The following is a 15,846-nucleotide window of genomic DNA, read 5'->3' on the forward strand; positions in this document are numbered from 1 at the left end:
CTTATCTAACTTATATGCAGAGTACATCATGCAAAATGCTGGGCTGGATGAAGCACAAGCTGGAATGAAGATTGCCGGGAGAAATATCAATAACCTCAAATATGCAGATGACACCACCCTTATGGCAGAAAGTGAAGAGGAACTAAAGAGTCTCTTGAAAGTGAAAGTGCAGAATGAAAAATTTGGCTGAAAGCTCAACATTCAGAAAACTGAGATCATGACATCCAGTCCCATCACTTCTTGGCAAATACATGGAGGAACAGTGGAAACAGTGAGAGACTTTATTTTGGGGGGCTCCAAGATCACTGCAGATGGTGACTGTAGCCATAAAATTAAAAGATGCTTGCTCCTTGAAAGAACAGGTATGTCCAACAGCATATTAAAAAACAGAGACATTACTTTACTAACAAAGGTCTGTCTAGTCAAGGCTATGGCTTTTCCAGTAGTCATGTTTGGATGTGAGAGTTGGACTATAAAGAAAGCTGAGTGCTGAAGAATTGATGCTTTTGAACTGTGGTGTTGGAGAAGACTCTTGAGTCCCTTGGACTGCAAGGAGATCCAACCAGTCCATCCTAAAGGAAATCAGTCCTAAATATTCATTGGAAGGACTGATGCTGAAGTTGAAACTCCAATACTTTGGCCACCTGATGCGAAGAACTGACTCATTTGAAAAGACCCTGATGCTGGGAGGGATTGGGGACAGGAGGAGAAGGGGACAACAGAGGATGAGATGGTTGGATGGCATCACCAACTCAATGGGCATGAGTTTGAGTAAACTCCGGGAGTTGACGATGGACATCAAGGCCTGGCGTGCTGCAGTCCATGGGGTCACAAAGAGTCAGACACGACTGAGAGACTTAACTGACTGACTAACTGACTGAACTAATCTAAACAAAGTGAAAGTATTCATCTGTAATTTTAATGTCTGTGTTAGTACCATGCTATTGACAGAGATCGAGATACTGGAAGTATTTTAAGTTATTGATAAAAATGCTTGAATTAATATCTGTGTGATTTTCTTATGACCTGTGATAAATCCTAAGGGTTGAATTGTCAAAGCGGACTGCCCCAAATCACAGCAAATTGTATTAATGATTCAGTGGATACAGGCCACTGTCAAACATAGATGAAACATCCTTTGGGGAAAAGCCTATAACCATCAGACCCAGCATTTAAAATTGGACACTTTCTGCTGCATTTTGACACATTTTGATTTCAGATGTACAAGGAGGTTTTGAGTGTTGTATACAAAAGTATTTCTCACAAAAGGAAGGCAGTGTGAGGGACTGGTGGTCCGGTGGTTAAGAATCTCCCTTGCAATGCAGGGGACGCGGATTCCAACCCTGATCTGGGAAGATCCCACATGCCGCTGAGCAACTCGGCCGGTGAGGAGCAACTACTGGGCCCAGGCACCCGGCAGCCACAACGGGAGTGGCTGCCATTTCCTTCTTCAGGGAATCTTCCAGGATCAGGGATCAAACCCGTATCCCCTGCACTGGCAGACAGATTACCACTGAGCCACTTGGGAAACCCCATGGTGCGGCCAATAAAAAAGAGAAAGCAAGGTGGTTTGAGGATGCACCCCACTCCAGTACTCTTGCCTGGGAGGCTCCGCCGTCCATGGGATCGCGAAGAGTCGTACAGACTGAGCGACTTCACTTTCATGCATTGGAGAAGGAAATGGCAACCCACTCCAGTGTTCTTGCCTGGAGAACCCCAGGGACGGGGGAGCCTGGTGGGCTGCCGTCTATGGGGTCTTACAGTCAGACACAACTGAAGCGACTTAGCAGCAGCAGCCGTTTTAAGCTTCCTTACAAAGTTACCCCATCTCCAGCCAGCCATGCCACATAAATCCATAAATTACAGGCTTTTCTGCAGTAAGCAATCTAGACAGACCAAAAATGTCCTACTAAATACATTTCCCATACATAGAGACTTCCTGGTATCCTTCCACCAGTAAATATCATGCTCAGATTTACAAGGAGGTCTGATGAAGCTATTTATTCCTCTGAGGGTCCTGGGAAGGGAGAGAATCAGTCACAAGTCTGCTATTAACATTTCCTTGGATGTTTGTATATTAAGTTCAAAAATCTAATTAACCACAGGCTTAGAGGATTAACTGAGTAACTCCTAAAATGACCCCATACATATCTCATAATTCATTCATGGTTGTTTGTGAAGCAAAAATGTAATCAAAAAGAAAAGTTTGCCTTTTAAAACAATGAACATGCATTTTTTTGAACAAAAATAAATATTGATAATTTTTTATTTTCAAGACATTCAAATCAAATCATATAATCAATAAAGTTGGTTTTTATATGTTTCTTTTTGATCAAATGATTGGATCTAAAATGAAAACTTCTAGTTTCTTTTTTTAAAAAATCAGTAAAAGACTTATGATTTTGATAATATGAAAAACTAAATTAAAATTCTTTCTTAAAATTTTTCCTGCATATTTTTCCTCTTACAAATACACTTTAAAGTGCATAACCATTTTTTCAGTTTTATTGAAGTATAGTTGACTTAAAATGTTGTGTTAATTTCTGCTGTATATTAAAGTGATTCAGTTATGCATATATTTTTTTTCCATATTGTTTTCCTAAAATACATAATTGTTATCTCAAGGAAGTCCCCAAGTTCCAGAAATACAGATGGAAGAAATATTAGATGTGCTAACTCAGGCTGCCCTGGGTGTGGATAATGTGGAGGGTGGTCTTGGTGCTGAAAGCCTCCGGTTTTAATTGGCAAGTGCACAAGAGAAATGTACTAAAAACTCTATTGAAAACAAAGTCAAAACACCCTTTAAAAAAGTACATTCTTGCTGGACTGAAAAAAAATCTGTCCAACAGCACAGACCATCAAGGGAGTTTGTTTGGGTTCTGGGTAGGAAAATAAAGTTCTCCTTAACAATTCTTAATGTTGCAACTCTGCCTCACGCTGGTTTGGGATTCAAATTCACACACACAAAAAGAGTAGAATAAGCAGATTTTTTAGTAATGTAGAAATAACCAGCAGAAGTAACCGTAACTAAGAGTGTAAATTGTGACAAGAATAGAGCTTAAATGTTTCTCAATATACAACACAATGAAATGGTAAATATGTGAGGGAAAGGCTGTGTTGTCTAACTTTACTGTGGAAGTCATTTTGCAAATCAAATCACCATATTGTGTATCAAATCATCATATTGTACACTGAAACTTACATAATAGCATATGTCAATCATATCTCAATAAAGCTAGGAAATTTTACTTTTTAAAATAAGGCATGTTAAGGAATAAGATTCCACCTACTTATATGCAAGTATTTTTGCTTCACAAACTACAGGCCCAGATTTTCTTTTATAAAAGTAGCTCTTTTGCATTTATGTAAAATATTTATTCTCCAGAAAAACAGGTAAGATGTAATTAATCCATCAGTGTTTTAATGTTTCTGGTGTCCTTGGAGCTCAATGTAGTAAGCAAGATCTCACTTCAAAAGGATTTTCATGTTATGAAAAGAGCATTTTCTATTTTTTAAATTACTTCACTTCTTTTTTACAAGAGCAGAACAAAGTTTTGCAATTGAAATATTCTTTTTTTTACAAAAATGTTTGATATTTTTTAAGAAGCTAAATGGTTAAAAGAGTATTTTTTTAAAACTGCCATATTTCTTTCATAATTTGGTTAACAGCTAAATGCTAATCTGTCAAACTGTGAAAGAAATATTCGGATATTTTATATAGATGTTTAAACTAGAACAGATACAATGGAAGAACACTATTTTCGATGACAAGGTGGTACTAGAAGTGATGCAGCAAAGGTTCTGACAGTAATAATCTTTCCAGCTATTCAGGGAGATGACAGAGATGCAGGAAAATATTAGTGAAAGAAACAGCATATTGTGGTGCCAAATGTTGTTAAGAAATGCATAGATTTAAATGTTGTGAGTGTAATATATTTAATTAGTTTTTAATTAAAGCAGAGATATAAGGGAAGCCTAGAGCTGTCAGATCACAGAAAGGGCTTTCAGTTAAATTCTATTCAGCAGGGATTGAGTTTCTACTCTATATAAAGGCACTCTGGGGGTAAAATAAATGATGCATAGTGTCCTCCTTCAAGGGGTTTAGGTTTATTGATTCAATGGTGAATCAGAGAAAAAAATTAATGCTAGTGAAAGATATATTTTTAATAATTTAAGAAATTAGTAATCCAACAGAATTATCTAGACTTATAAAACTAAGAATCACATATATAATATTCATAATATTTCAGCAATTTATAAGAAAATAGCAAACTTGTAAGAAATTTTGGAGCAGATTGCTTCCTAGCAATAAATTACATTTCCTCTAAAGTGATATTCATCAAACATACTGTCTCTGGGTTATGGGCTCAGTAGTATCCTGTCAAACATTGGTGATGATGTTCTAATCTTCCATACCTCAAAATGTGACCTTATTTGGAGATAAGAGTCTTTAAAGAGGTCAATTAAAATAAGGTAATTGAGGTGGGCCTTAATCTAATGTAATGTAACTGGTGTCCTTATGAGAAGACAGAATTTGGACACAAACACGAACAGAGGGAAGACACAGGGAGAAGATGCTCATCTACAAGCCAAGGAGAGAGACTTGTAGAGGCTCGTTTATCACGATAGCCTTCAAAGGAACCACCTTGCTGACATCTTGATCTCAAACATCTAGCCTCCAAAACTGTGAGAAAATACATTTATGTTGTTTAAGTCAACCCAGCCTATGGCACTTTGTTATGGCAGCCCTAGCAAGCTAATACACTCCCTCTGCTTTGTTCTAATGCAACCGTCACTGTGCATCTGAGATGGAGGTTTAGGCAACTGGGAATGGGGAACAATGTCTCACTTTTCATTATATCTTCTAAAAAAAAATCATTAATCTAATCAAATAATAAAATACCAACTAAAGAAAATAATCCCAGGAAGGAAGAAAGAGTAAAAGTAGTTACCCCACAGTGCAGAACTAGAAGTGAGGACTTTGCGGGGGTTGCTTTATATTATAAGCACTTCGTTTTTGTTCACTCAGTCATGTCCGACTCTTTGCGACTCCGTGGACTGCAGCATGCCAGGTTTCCCTGTCCTTCACCATCACCCAGAGCTTGCTCAAACTCATCTCCACTGTGTCGGTGATGCCATCCAACCATCTCGTCCTCTGTCATCCCCTTCGCCTCCTGCCTTCTATGTTTCCCAGCATCAGGGTCTTTTCCAATGAGTCAGCTCTTCACATCAGGTGGTCAAAGTATTGGAGCTTCAGCATCAGTCCTTCCAATAAATATTCAGAGTTGATTTCCTTTAGGATTGACTGGTTTGATCTCCTTGCAGTCCAAGGGACTCTCAGAGGTCTTTAATCATTTGCACGTATTAGTTTAACAAAACTTCAATAGATGGAGATAGGTAGGTGGGTAATTACAAAGAAAGAAAGAAAAATAAACCAACAGGCAATGTGCCCACATTTAAACAACCATTTAAACAATTTAAATCAACAATGAAGTTTTGTTTAATTCTCACTTCTGAATTATTCACAGGGGTATTTTGACTCTCTGAAGTTCATAAACAGAACTTAAATCACCCAAGGAGAAGTAATTTGCTGCTTTTAAGCCAAAGCCCTGACTAGCTAGAGAGTTGCCTTTAGGAATTAACCAGGACAAAATCCTGATTAAACAACTAATTGGCTTGTCTGCTAATGAAAAGAAAATCGAAGCCCATTTCTCTACCTCAAGACACAGAGTTATAAAATAGAAGTTTTCAGAACCACCTCAGAGATGTTTAAATCACTGACAATAAAATTCAACAAGGTGAAGCCTAGTGAAGGAGGCAATGAGAATAAACAAGATCCTGATCCAAGGGGCGAGTCGCGGCAAGCCACGAGACAGGTACGCGCCCCATGGCCCTAAATCCCTCCTGATTAGCACCATTTCTTGACTGGGAGAGGGATTTTCATAAACACTGGGATATGTGATTTCTCTGCAGTTTTACCTGCTGCCAACTAAGTCATGGACTGTTCGTCTTTGGGGTTTATCCCCATCATTTTATATATATTGCATATATTGGCTTTAAAACAGAATAAAGCATAGAAAACTCTATTACAATTGGCAAAAACCAAGTAAGACTTCTCTTTGTTGATTTTCACTTCTGCCATCATTTTCACTTCATCCAAAATGAAATCATTTCTCAAGTATTAAGTATGTTATATAATCTAGTTCCAACAGAGAAGGTCAAACATCCTGGTCTTAGTAAACTATATTTTAACGGTGATTTCTCTAGACCAGAAGCTCTCAATAAGGACTAGTTTGCACTGAGGACAACTATCAATATTTGAAGATATTTTTTGTTGTCATGGTTCAAAGGTAGGAAGTTACTGGCATCTAAAGGGGAAAGGCCAGAGATGCTGCTATATATCCTAGAATGTACAGGAGAGCCCTTTACAACATAGGATTATCCAGTTTAACACTTTAATATTACCAAAGTGGAGAAACCACACTCTGGAAAAATATTTTCTTAAGTTCTAAGTCTGTTCATCTTTAAAATAAAGATTTACCTGCTTTGTAGCCTTGGTATACAAACTAGAGACGGTTTAGATAAAGCATATAGTAGGGCAATTATTATTACCATTATTAATCATTTGTATCCTTATGACAGATTTAAGTCCAAATGATAATCATATGATCAACATTCATTTACAGCTATCTATAGAATAATTTTCATGGATTACTCATTAGCTTTACCTAAAATCACCACATAAGATTTTTAGAGCAAGAATTATTTTCTCATCTAAGAGAACTGGATGAAAGATGTCAAGTACAAACAGGAAGGTACCTCAGGGACTGGCATAGCCTGGTCTAATGATTCAAGTTTAAATGAACCTGGAGTATATAAAACATGAAGATTACCTAATGCTAGCCCTGGAAAATTTGCCTTCCTTTTCTGATTAACACTGACTGTTTTTGCAGTGGAGAGCATGGCTTTATGAGGGTGTCCTTGACTTCTTTCTAATTCTTGTGTCAAAATAAATAATCTCACACTTTAAGAGTTATTTATATGTTTAAAAACTTACAGACTGTCACAAATGTTGAGCCGGGTACTTCCCTTCCGCTAGCCTTGTTGTGTTTCTCTCTGGGAAAGTCATTACAATGATGTTTGCCAACTTGCCAACTATCATGATTATTTTCCCACAGAGCACATAAAAAATAGCTAATACATTATTCTCTTGGAGAACATAATAGCTAACAGGAATTACTATGTGCCAAACAAAGTGCTACCCCTTTTCAAGCACTATTGTATTGAATACTCACAATACCCACGGGCCCTGTTATAATTTGCTATTTACACACAACTGACAAATTGCAGACTCTGAACTGGAACCCTGTTCTGTCTGATTTTAGGGCCTGAGAGCTAAATCATTAGGTTATGTTGCTACAGAACAGGAGAAATAGTAGTTGAATCAACTTTTCCAAATGCTTGATCTACAGGGGAAAAAAAGGGATGCTAGAGACAAGACAAAAAAAAACAAAAATTCAGGAACTCCTTAAAGAGCTGTCTTTCCTTCAGACATTAATACTGGAGAGCTATTCAGAGTAGACCCCGAGAGAAGCACTCTTTTGAACTGTGGTGTTGGAGAAGACTCTTGAGAGTCCCTTGGACTGCAAGGAGATCCAACCAGTCCATCCTAAAGGAGATCAGTCCTGGGTGTTCATTGGAAGGACTGATGTTGAACCTGAAACTCCAGTACTTTGGCCACCTGATGTGAAGAGCTGACTCATTGGAAAAGACCCTGATGCTGGGAAAGATTGAAGGTGGAAGGAGAAGGGGATGACAGAGGATGAGATGGTTGGATGGCATCACTGACACGATGGACATGGGTTTGGGTAAACTCTGGGAGTTGGTGATGGACAGGGAGGCCTGGCGTGCTGTGGTTTATGGGGTCACAAAAAGTCAGACACGACTGAGCGACTGAACTGAACTGAACTAAACTGAAGTGCTCTTACACATTCTGTGCCATTCTGACGACCATAATTTATGGATGCTCATCAGGATGTCTGCTAGCATCACATATCTTAAAACTCATATTAGGGAATTATTTGTGTCTACTCTTTCCAATAATATGTCAGAAAAGGGAAAATAGTTTTTTCTCCAGTTTCAAATGTGCTAAATGTTAAAATTGACACAAAGTTAAACCCCTATTTTCCTCTACAGAATATAACCTTTTAAAATGACATTTAAACAACACATTTCTGAAATACAAATAGATTATTTGAGTCCTATAAGGAAACATCTAGAAATGAATAAATCAATTTGCATTGTATTTTAAGTGTCATTTAAACAGTTAATTCTCAAACCAAAATATCATAGGTAATTCAGATTTGTAAATAGCCATTAAATCAAAAATTGCAAATTCACACTTGTCCAAACTCTCATACTCCAGAATAAGGCATTATTCACATAAATTTATATTTATGTATACATAAAACTATGATGAAAATGTTAATGAATAATATGATGCAAAACTACTTGATTGAAGTCAGAAGGTTTTGTCACTACTTTGTAATCTATCCAGAGACCCGTACTTTTCTAGGCAGTTAATCAATTCCTTATTCAATAATATAAGAATAATAATAGCTGCCTTGCCTAACACATGTGTTATTACAAGGCTGAAATTAAATCATATAATTCATTTGCTTTTCAGTTTAAAATGTGTCTGACATACAGTGTCTAAAAGTAATGTGAAGATTCATATCAAGGCTTATAAGACTCTCAAGACCCCTTCCTTCTTCATTAGCCTCATATCCTCACACTTATCCCCTTCTGAGCACTCCTGTGGTCTCCCTTCACCTGCATATACCTTAGGCTTTTGCTAAACATGCATCCTCTGTCTGGAGTATTTTCCATGCCTTGTCCATCTGGAAAACAAAAATCTCATCTTGATTTGTAAATTCAAGAGTCGCTCTCTCTCTAACAGTGTCCATCCCCTCCCTTCCAGTCTGGTAGAACTGACCATGCCACCTTTAGCCACACCTCTCGGGTCCACAGACATTTTCTCATCACTTATAACATTTCATGTCAGTTGTATTTGTGTGTGTTTATTCCCCCTGCAAGACTGGGAGAAGCTTGGGAGCCAGTTTTTCTATGCTTTAACCTTATCTCTTGTTTCACTCTGTCCCCATAGAAAAATCTTCAGGTATACACTGGCCATATCCAGCAAGATATACTTACATTTCAAAGGAAAGCTTAAGTGTTCAGATAAATGATGAGATAGAGGCAAATGAAATCATGGAGGGGAAAAAGAAGAGAGCTATGAGTAAAGACACCAAAGTGCTTTCTTCTCTCCATCATTTTATGTTTTATCACTAAAGACTTAGCCCAGAACCAATGTTCAGGCTACGGGAAGTGAGAGCCAGAATTGTAAGAAACATGTGTCAGGAATATGCAGCAACCATACCAGCAAAAACAGACTGTGGCCAACAAACTGTTGAAGTTGAAGCTGATTTTCCAATAGTAGAGTCAGGAATATTCATCTAAGTGCAAGAACTATCATTTTTAGTATATCATAAACAAATGATTAGTTTTGATGATTGGCTTGATAATGAAATTTAAAACTCTTATATTTTACATTCAACTTCGTTTTTATGTAAAATCACATGTTCAGTTTAGTTCAGTTTCTCAGTCATGTCCAACTCTTTGTGACCCCATGGACTGCAGCACCCCAGGCCTTCCTGTCCATCACCAACTCCCGGAGTTTACTCAAACTCATGTCCATTGAGTCAGTGATGCCATCCAACCATCTCATCTTCTGTCATCCCCTTCTCCTCCCACCTTCAATCTTTCCCAGTATCAGGGTCTTTTCAAATGAGTCAGTTCTTCACATCAGGTGCCAAAGTATTGGCACTTTAGTTTCAGTTTTAGCATCAGTCCTTCCAATGAATATTCATGACTGATTTCCTTTAGGATGGACAGGTTGGATTTCTTTGCTGTCCAAGGGATTCTCGAGAGTCTTCTCCAACATCACAGTTCAAAATTACATGTATAGTCTCTATTTTTTTTCTCAAAGGGAGAAAACAAAAATGAAAAAAAATCTCTCAAAACCAAGATGCCACCAGTCTCAGCTGAGGAGTCACAGACCAAAATCCAAGGTAAGACCCAAATTTGTAGGAAAAAAACAAAAAGTAAAAAGTATATTTCTCCAAAATGTATTGTCTGATGAAGCACACTATTCCTTGACTAGATATTACCTAGGGTGACGCTTGAGACAATGTGAAGGTATGGATATTTACAAAAATTATTTCTTCATTCAGTCATTTATTCAATAGATGTCTTCTTTTTCACCTATCACATGCCAGGCACTGGTCTGTGAGTTGGAGATACAGTGATAAATAATTTGGGTCAAGTTTATGTTAATATAGCATATAGTTTTTCAGATAAGTGTTATGAAAACAATAAAATAGATGTGGCTTGTGCATGTGTAAAGGTTCTGTGTTTCTCTGCCAACTCTCTCCTCTAGAAATCTTATCTACTCCTAAGGCTACCACATTCATTTCTACGTTGATGCTTCTAAATTCATATCAGACCAATTTCTTTTTTAAGACCCTGTTCAATATTTTCCAAGTAACCATTGGACAAATACACCTGAATGTTCTACTGCCATCTCAAAGAAAGCATGACTAAAATTGAATTCCTTATCTTCTCCTTCAAATAAGCTCCCTCTCCTGATTTATTTCTATTCCTGGTTCTATCTTTTTTTTCTTTTTCAGTCTCCTGGGCTCAAAACCTAATTGATGTTTTATTCCTCTGTCTAGGCTGCCCTATAAAGAAAATTAGCCACCAAATCTTCTTTCATAAGAGCTCTCAAACCCACTTTACTCCTTTCCAATCCCAACACCAATACTATCCTTATTAATAACTCATGACTGCATGACTCCCAGGCCCTAAGTGATCTCTTCTGATTAGAGCTCTACTTCACCCAATCTTTCTCCTTTTTGTCCAACCTCAACAGTATTAGCAGATTACTTTTTCAAAATTAATCACTATTTTGATCTCCCATCTCTGCTAGTCTCTTCTAAAGAACCTTGAGTGCCTCAATATTCCCTGCAGGACAAAATCTAAATTACTTCACCTGACTTTGTAGGATCTAATAAAATCTATTCCCAGTCCCTCTTTCTAGCCCTTCTCTCCTATCTCTCCTGAGTAGGAACACTATCACCAGGAAAACACAAAAATGATAGAGGAATCACTAGAATAGAATATGCTATTGTTAAATAATAGCATAATTATTGTTATAAAACTAGAGTAAATGTCAGCTTTTCATATATTAGACAAAGATCTATCTATGATAATTTTTAATGATTTTCTAGTTTTACTAGAATAAATCTTGGGGCTGAGGCACAATTGAGTTTTCACTAGCCACAATTCCTGTCTATAAAGAGGAAAAATAAGAAGCATATGAAAATTACAAACAAGATGGCAAATAGACAATCACAAGAAAGGTTGTAAGTAAACAAATTACTCCAAAGTAATATCAACACACTCAAAAGCTGAAGAAATGGTCCCATTGTCATTATATCTGACTGCTCTTACTTAAGAGAAAGACAAAGGGCCTATATGAAGAAAATGACAATTTAACAGAAAAATGTAGAATAATCTTGAATGACTGGAGGAAAATAATATGTTCCCAGTTTGAAAGATAACATTGTGGGAATAAAAATTTATTTTTATAATTAAGTCATATTTCTGTTTTAATTATCTCTCCAGTTTTATTGATTTTGTTTATTTATTTATTTTGAAGTATAGTTCTAGATTTTTTTTGTTCTTATTAGAATGAAGAGAATACTTACTTTTCTGCATAGAAATCAGCTATTTTGTCCATTATCATTCTTTTGCATTTTCATCTCCTCCAAGATAACAAAAAAAAAAAAAAAAGTGTTTATCAGTCAGCATTTACCATGTACTTACCTAAGAAGAAAGAAAAAAAAGTTAATGTTCTGCAATGTTTTTCAACATGAATGTAGTTTAATATCACCTCCTAACTCATTACTAAAGCTAGGCTCTTCAATTGTTAGATTATTTGATTTAGAATATTTACTCTGATATGTCACTGAAAGAGAAACATTTAATAAGTATAAGACTCTATTTCTGATAAAAGTTCACATATATAAAATTTCCTCAGATAGTAATACCAAGAGGACATAAAAAAAATGTGTTCTTGACATTTTTTTCCCTCCCATCTTTGGTTGGCTGCAAGTTTTCACTTTCATCTGAGGTTCAGAGTTTAACAAACTAAGCCACTCATCTACAAATAAATAATACAAACATTTGTTAGAGGATTATCTACCTTACTTTCAATACACTAACATTAAATGAAAAGAGAAACCGAAAGAGCAGAGGATACATCACCAAACTGGGTTTTGACCAATATCCAGACTCAATCAGCGCTGGCATCCGGCGCATCTGCATTCCCAGCTGGGGAAAGGGTCCCAGGCAGCGAGTCCGCCCAGGTGAGACTTCAAAGACCAGTTCGGGGTTCCCGCTTATAATCCCAGGACACGCACTGATTTCAGCACCAGTCTGTGACCAGTTTGCCGCTCTGGTTTCACGCTGGCTTGGGCATGTAAAACTTGGACTGTTGCTGAGCCTGGGGCCTGGTTGGCCTGGCCCCCTCCAGGGGCTCAACAATCTCAAGACTCCTCCCCATCTTCTCTAAGGTGCTCCCCGTCTTGCAGTCCCAGCAGGCAGTCACTCACGGCCACTCCATCTGGGCAGCGTCCATGCAGGTGAGAAGCAAGGTCAGAGGCCCGCTCCGCTTTGTCTTTGAAGCCTAAACAAGACTATTTATTTAATTTCCCTAACAGCTTAATGAAAACAAAACTTCAACCAAAAGTCACCCCTCTCGATCCTAATTCCTCTTCAACTATTGCCTGGTTCCCACATCCTCCTCTAGAGTAAGACTGCTTGAAATAGCTAGCTATACTTGTAGTCTCTGATTCCTGTTGTCCCTTTCTTTTTTACTGAAATATGATTGCTTTAATGTTCCATTAACTACTGCTGTCAGCAGTGACTCAGTCACACACACGCACACATTTTTTTTCATGTTATTTTCCACTCTGGTGTGTTACAGGATATTGAGTCTCGTTCCCTGTGCTACGCAGCTGGACCTTACTGCTTGTCCTTCCACACACGCTAGTTTGCATCTGCCGACCCCAGACTCTCACCAGCCCTCTCCCTCCCTCTTGGCAACCACCCGTCTATCCTCTGTATCCCTGGCTCGGCTTCTGTCTCATAGATAAATTTATTTGTGCCGTAGTTTAGATTCCACATATAAGTGATGCCATACGGGCTTTGCCTTTCTCACTTACCTCACTTGGTATGGTAGTTGCATCCAGTTCAGTTCAGTTCAGTCGCTCAGTCATCTCCGACTTTTTGCGACCCCGTGGACTGCAGCATGCCAGGCCTCCCTGTCCATCACCAACTCCTGGAGTTGCATCCATGTCACTTCAAGTGGCGTCTTTCATCTCTATGGCTGCGTGGTATTTCATTGTATGTATGTATCCCATCTTCTTTATGCGTTCATCTGTCAGTAGACATTTAGGATTTTTCCATGTCTTGGCTACTGTGAATAATGCTGCTATGAACATGGTGGTGCCTGTATCTTCTTGAATTATAGTAATGTCTGGATATATGCCCAGAAGAGGGATTGCTGAATCATATGTGAATTCTGGTTTTAGCTTTCTGAGTCACCTCCATTGTTTTCCACAGTGACTACATCAACTTACATCCCCACCAGCAATGAAGGAGGGTTCCCCTTTCTCCACACCCGCTCGAGCTCTTGACATCTTCTTAGCAACCATTTAAGAACATTATTTAATCTTCAATTTTTTCCAAAAGGAATAGAAGGCTTTTCTGTAGATCGTATAAGAATTTTCTCTGCATACAATGAACAGTGGTTAACAAAGCAAGGTATTGAGGAAGAGAGAGACACCCTACAGTAGAAATCAAATCTGCATAAGCCAAAGGAAGAAAAAGCCCGCAACATTGTCAGCATGATTTAATTGATTCAAGATGATTCAACTGTAATTGTTTTCTTATCACCTTTTTTAGTTTTTTATTGAAGTATACTTGGTTTACAATGTTGTGTTCGTTTCTGGTTTGCAGAAAAGTGATTCAGTTATACATAGACATTTTTCATATTCTCTTCCATTATGGTTTATCACAGGATATTGAAGATAGTTCCCTGTGCTATACCGTAGGACCTTGTTTGTTATAGTACCTTGTATCTACTAATCCCAAATTCCTCCTAATTAATCCCTCCTCCACACCCTTACCCCTTTCGTAAATGTGAGTTTGTTTTCCATGTCTGTAAGTCTGTTTCTGTTTTGAAAATAAGTTCATCTGGGTTGTATTTTAGATTCCACATATAAGTGATACCATATCATATTTGCCTTTCTCTGTCTGACTTTCATCACTTAATATGAAATTAAGATCCCTCAGTGTTGCTGTGAGTGACATTATTTCATTCTTTTTTATGGCTAAGTAGTATTCGGTTTTCTATATAGACAACATCTTATTTATCCATTCATCTGTCAGTGGACATTTAGATCAATTCCATGTCTTGCCTACTGTTAGTTATGCTGCTATGAATATTAAGGTGAACGTATCTTTTTGAATTAGTGCCTTTGCTTTTTTGGGGTATATATATCCAGGAGTAAAATTGCTGGATCACATGACAGTCCTATTCTTATCTCTTGAAGAACTGCCATACATTTTTTCCAAGGTGGCTACACCAATTTACATTCCCACTAGCAGTGTAGGAGTATTCCCATTCTAACTAGTGTGAGGTGATACCTCATTGTAATTTTTATTTGCAGTTCTCTAATAATTAGCAACACTGAGCATTTTTGTGTGTACCTATTGGCGGGGCCTAGATAAGGGAAAGGCTACCCACTCCAGTATTCTGGCCTGGAGAATTGCATGGACTATAGTCCATGGGGTCACAAAGAGTCGGACATGACTAGTGACTTTCACTTTCACTGGCTATCTATATGTCTTCTTTGAAGTTATGTTTATTTAGGCCTTCTGTCTATTTTTTTGATTGGGTTGCTTATTTTTTCTTATTGAGTTCTATCTGTTATTTGTATATTTTGGAAATTAAGTCCTGGTCAGTCACATCATTTGCAAATATTTTCTCCCAGTCTATAGGTTATCTTTTCATTTTTTATGGTTTCCTTTGCAGTGGAAAATTTATAAATTTGATTTGGTCTCATTTGTTTCTTTCTGCTTTTATTTCTATTTCCTTGGGAACCTGACCTAAGAAAACTCTGCCATGATTTATGTCAGAGAATGTTTTGCCTAGGTTCTCTTCTACGAGTTTTATATTGTCATGCTGTATGTTTGAGTCTTTAAGCCACTTTGAGTTTAGTTTTGAGTATGATGTGAAGAGGTATTCTTACTTCATTGATTTACACACAGCTGTCCAACTTTCCCAGCACCACCTGCTGAAGAGATTGTCTTTTTTCATCGTATATTCTTGCCTCCTTTGTGGAAGGATTAATTGACCATAGATATGTGGGTTTATTTCTGGGCTCTCTTCTGTTCTGTTGATCTGCATGACTGTTTTTGTGCCAATGCCCACGCTATTTTGATTGCTGTAGTTTTGTAATATTGTCTAAAATCTGGGAGGGTTATGCCTCTTGCTTTGTTTTTTTTCTCATGATTGCTTTGGCAATTCTGCATCTCTTATATTTATATGATTCCATATAAATTTTAGGATTATTCATTCTAGCTCTGTGAAAAATTCATGGGCAATTTGGTAGGAATCACATTAAATTTATAGATTGCTTTGGGTAGCATAGCCATTTT

General features: G+C 37.5%; 1 protein-coding gene across 1 annotated transcript in view; it reads left to right on the forward strand.

Moving 5' to 3' along the window:
* The first annotated feature begins 5,765 nt into the window (after nt 1–5,765).
* The window catches only part of CNGB3 (cyclic nucleotide gated channel subunit beta 3), a 181,905-nt gene continuing 171,824 nt past the window's right edge, over nt 5,766–15,846 (forward strand). Inside the window, exons 1-2 of the mRNA XM_061122877.1 lie at nt 5,766–5,876; nt 10,049–10,130. Coding sequence (XP_060978860.1) covers nt 5,766–5,876; nt 10,049–10,130 — 193 coding nt within the window. The remainder of the gene's footprint in view (nt 5,877–10,048; nt 10,131–15,846) is intronic.

This window comes from Dama dama, chromosome 21 (genome assembly GCF_033118175.1).
Source record: "Dama dama isolate Ldn47 chromosome 21, ASM3311817v1, whole genome shotgun sequence".
NCBI classification, from domain to species: domain Eukaryota; kingdom Metazoa; phylum Chordata; class Mammalia; order Artiodactyla; family Cervidae; genus Dama; species Dama dama.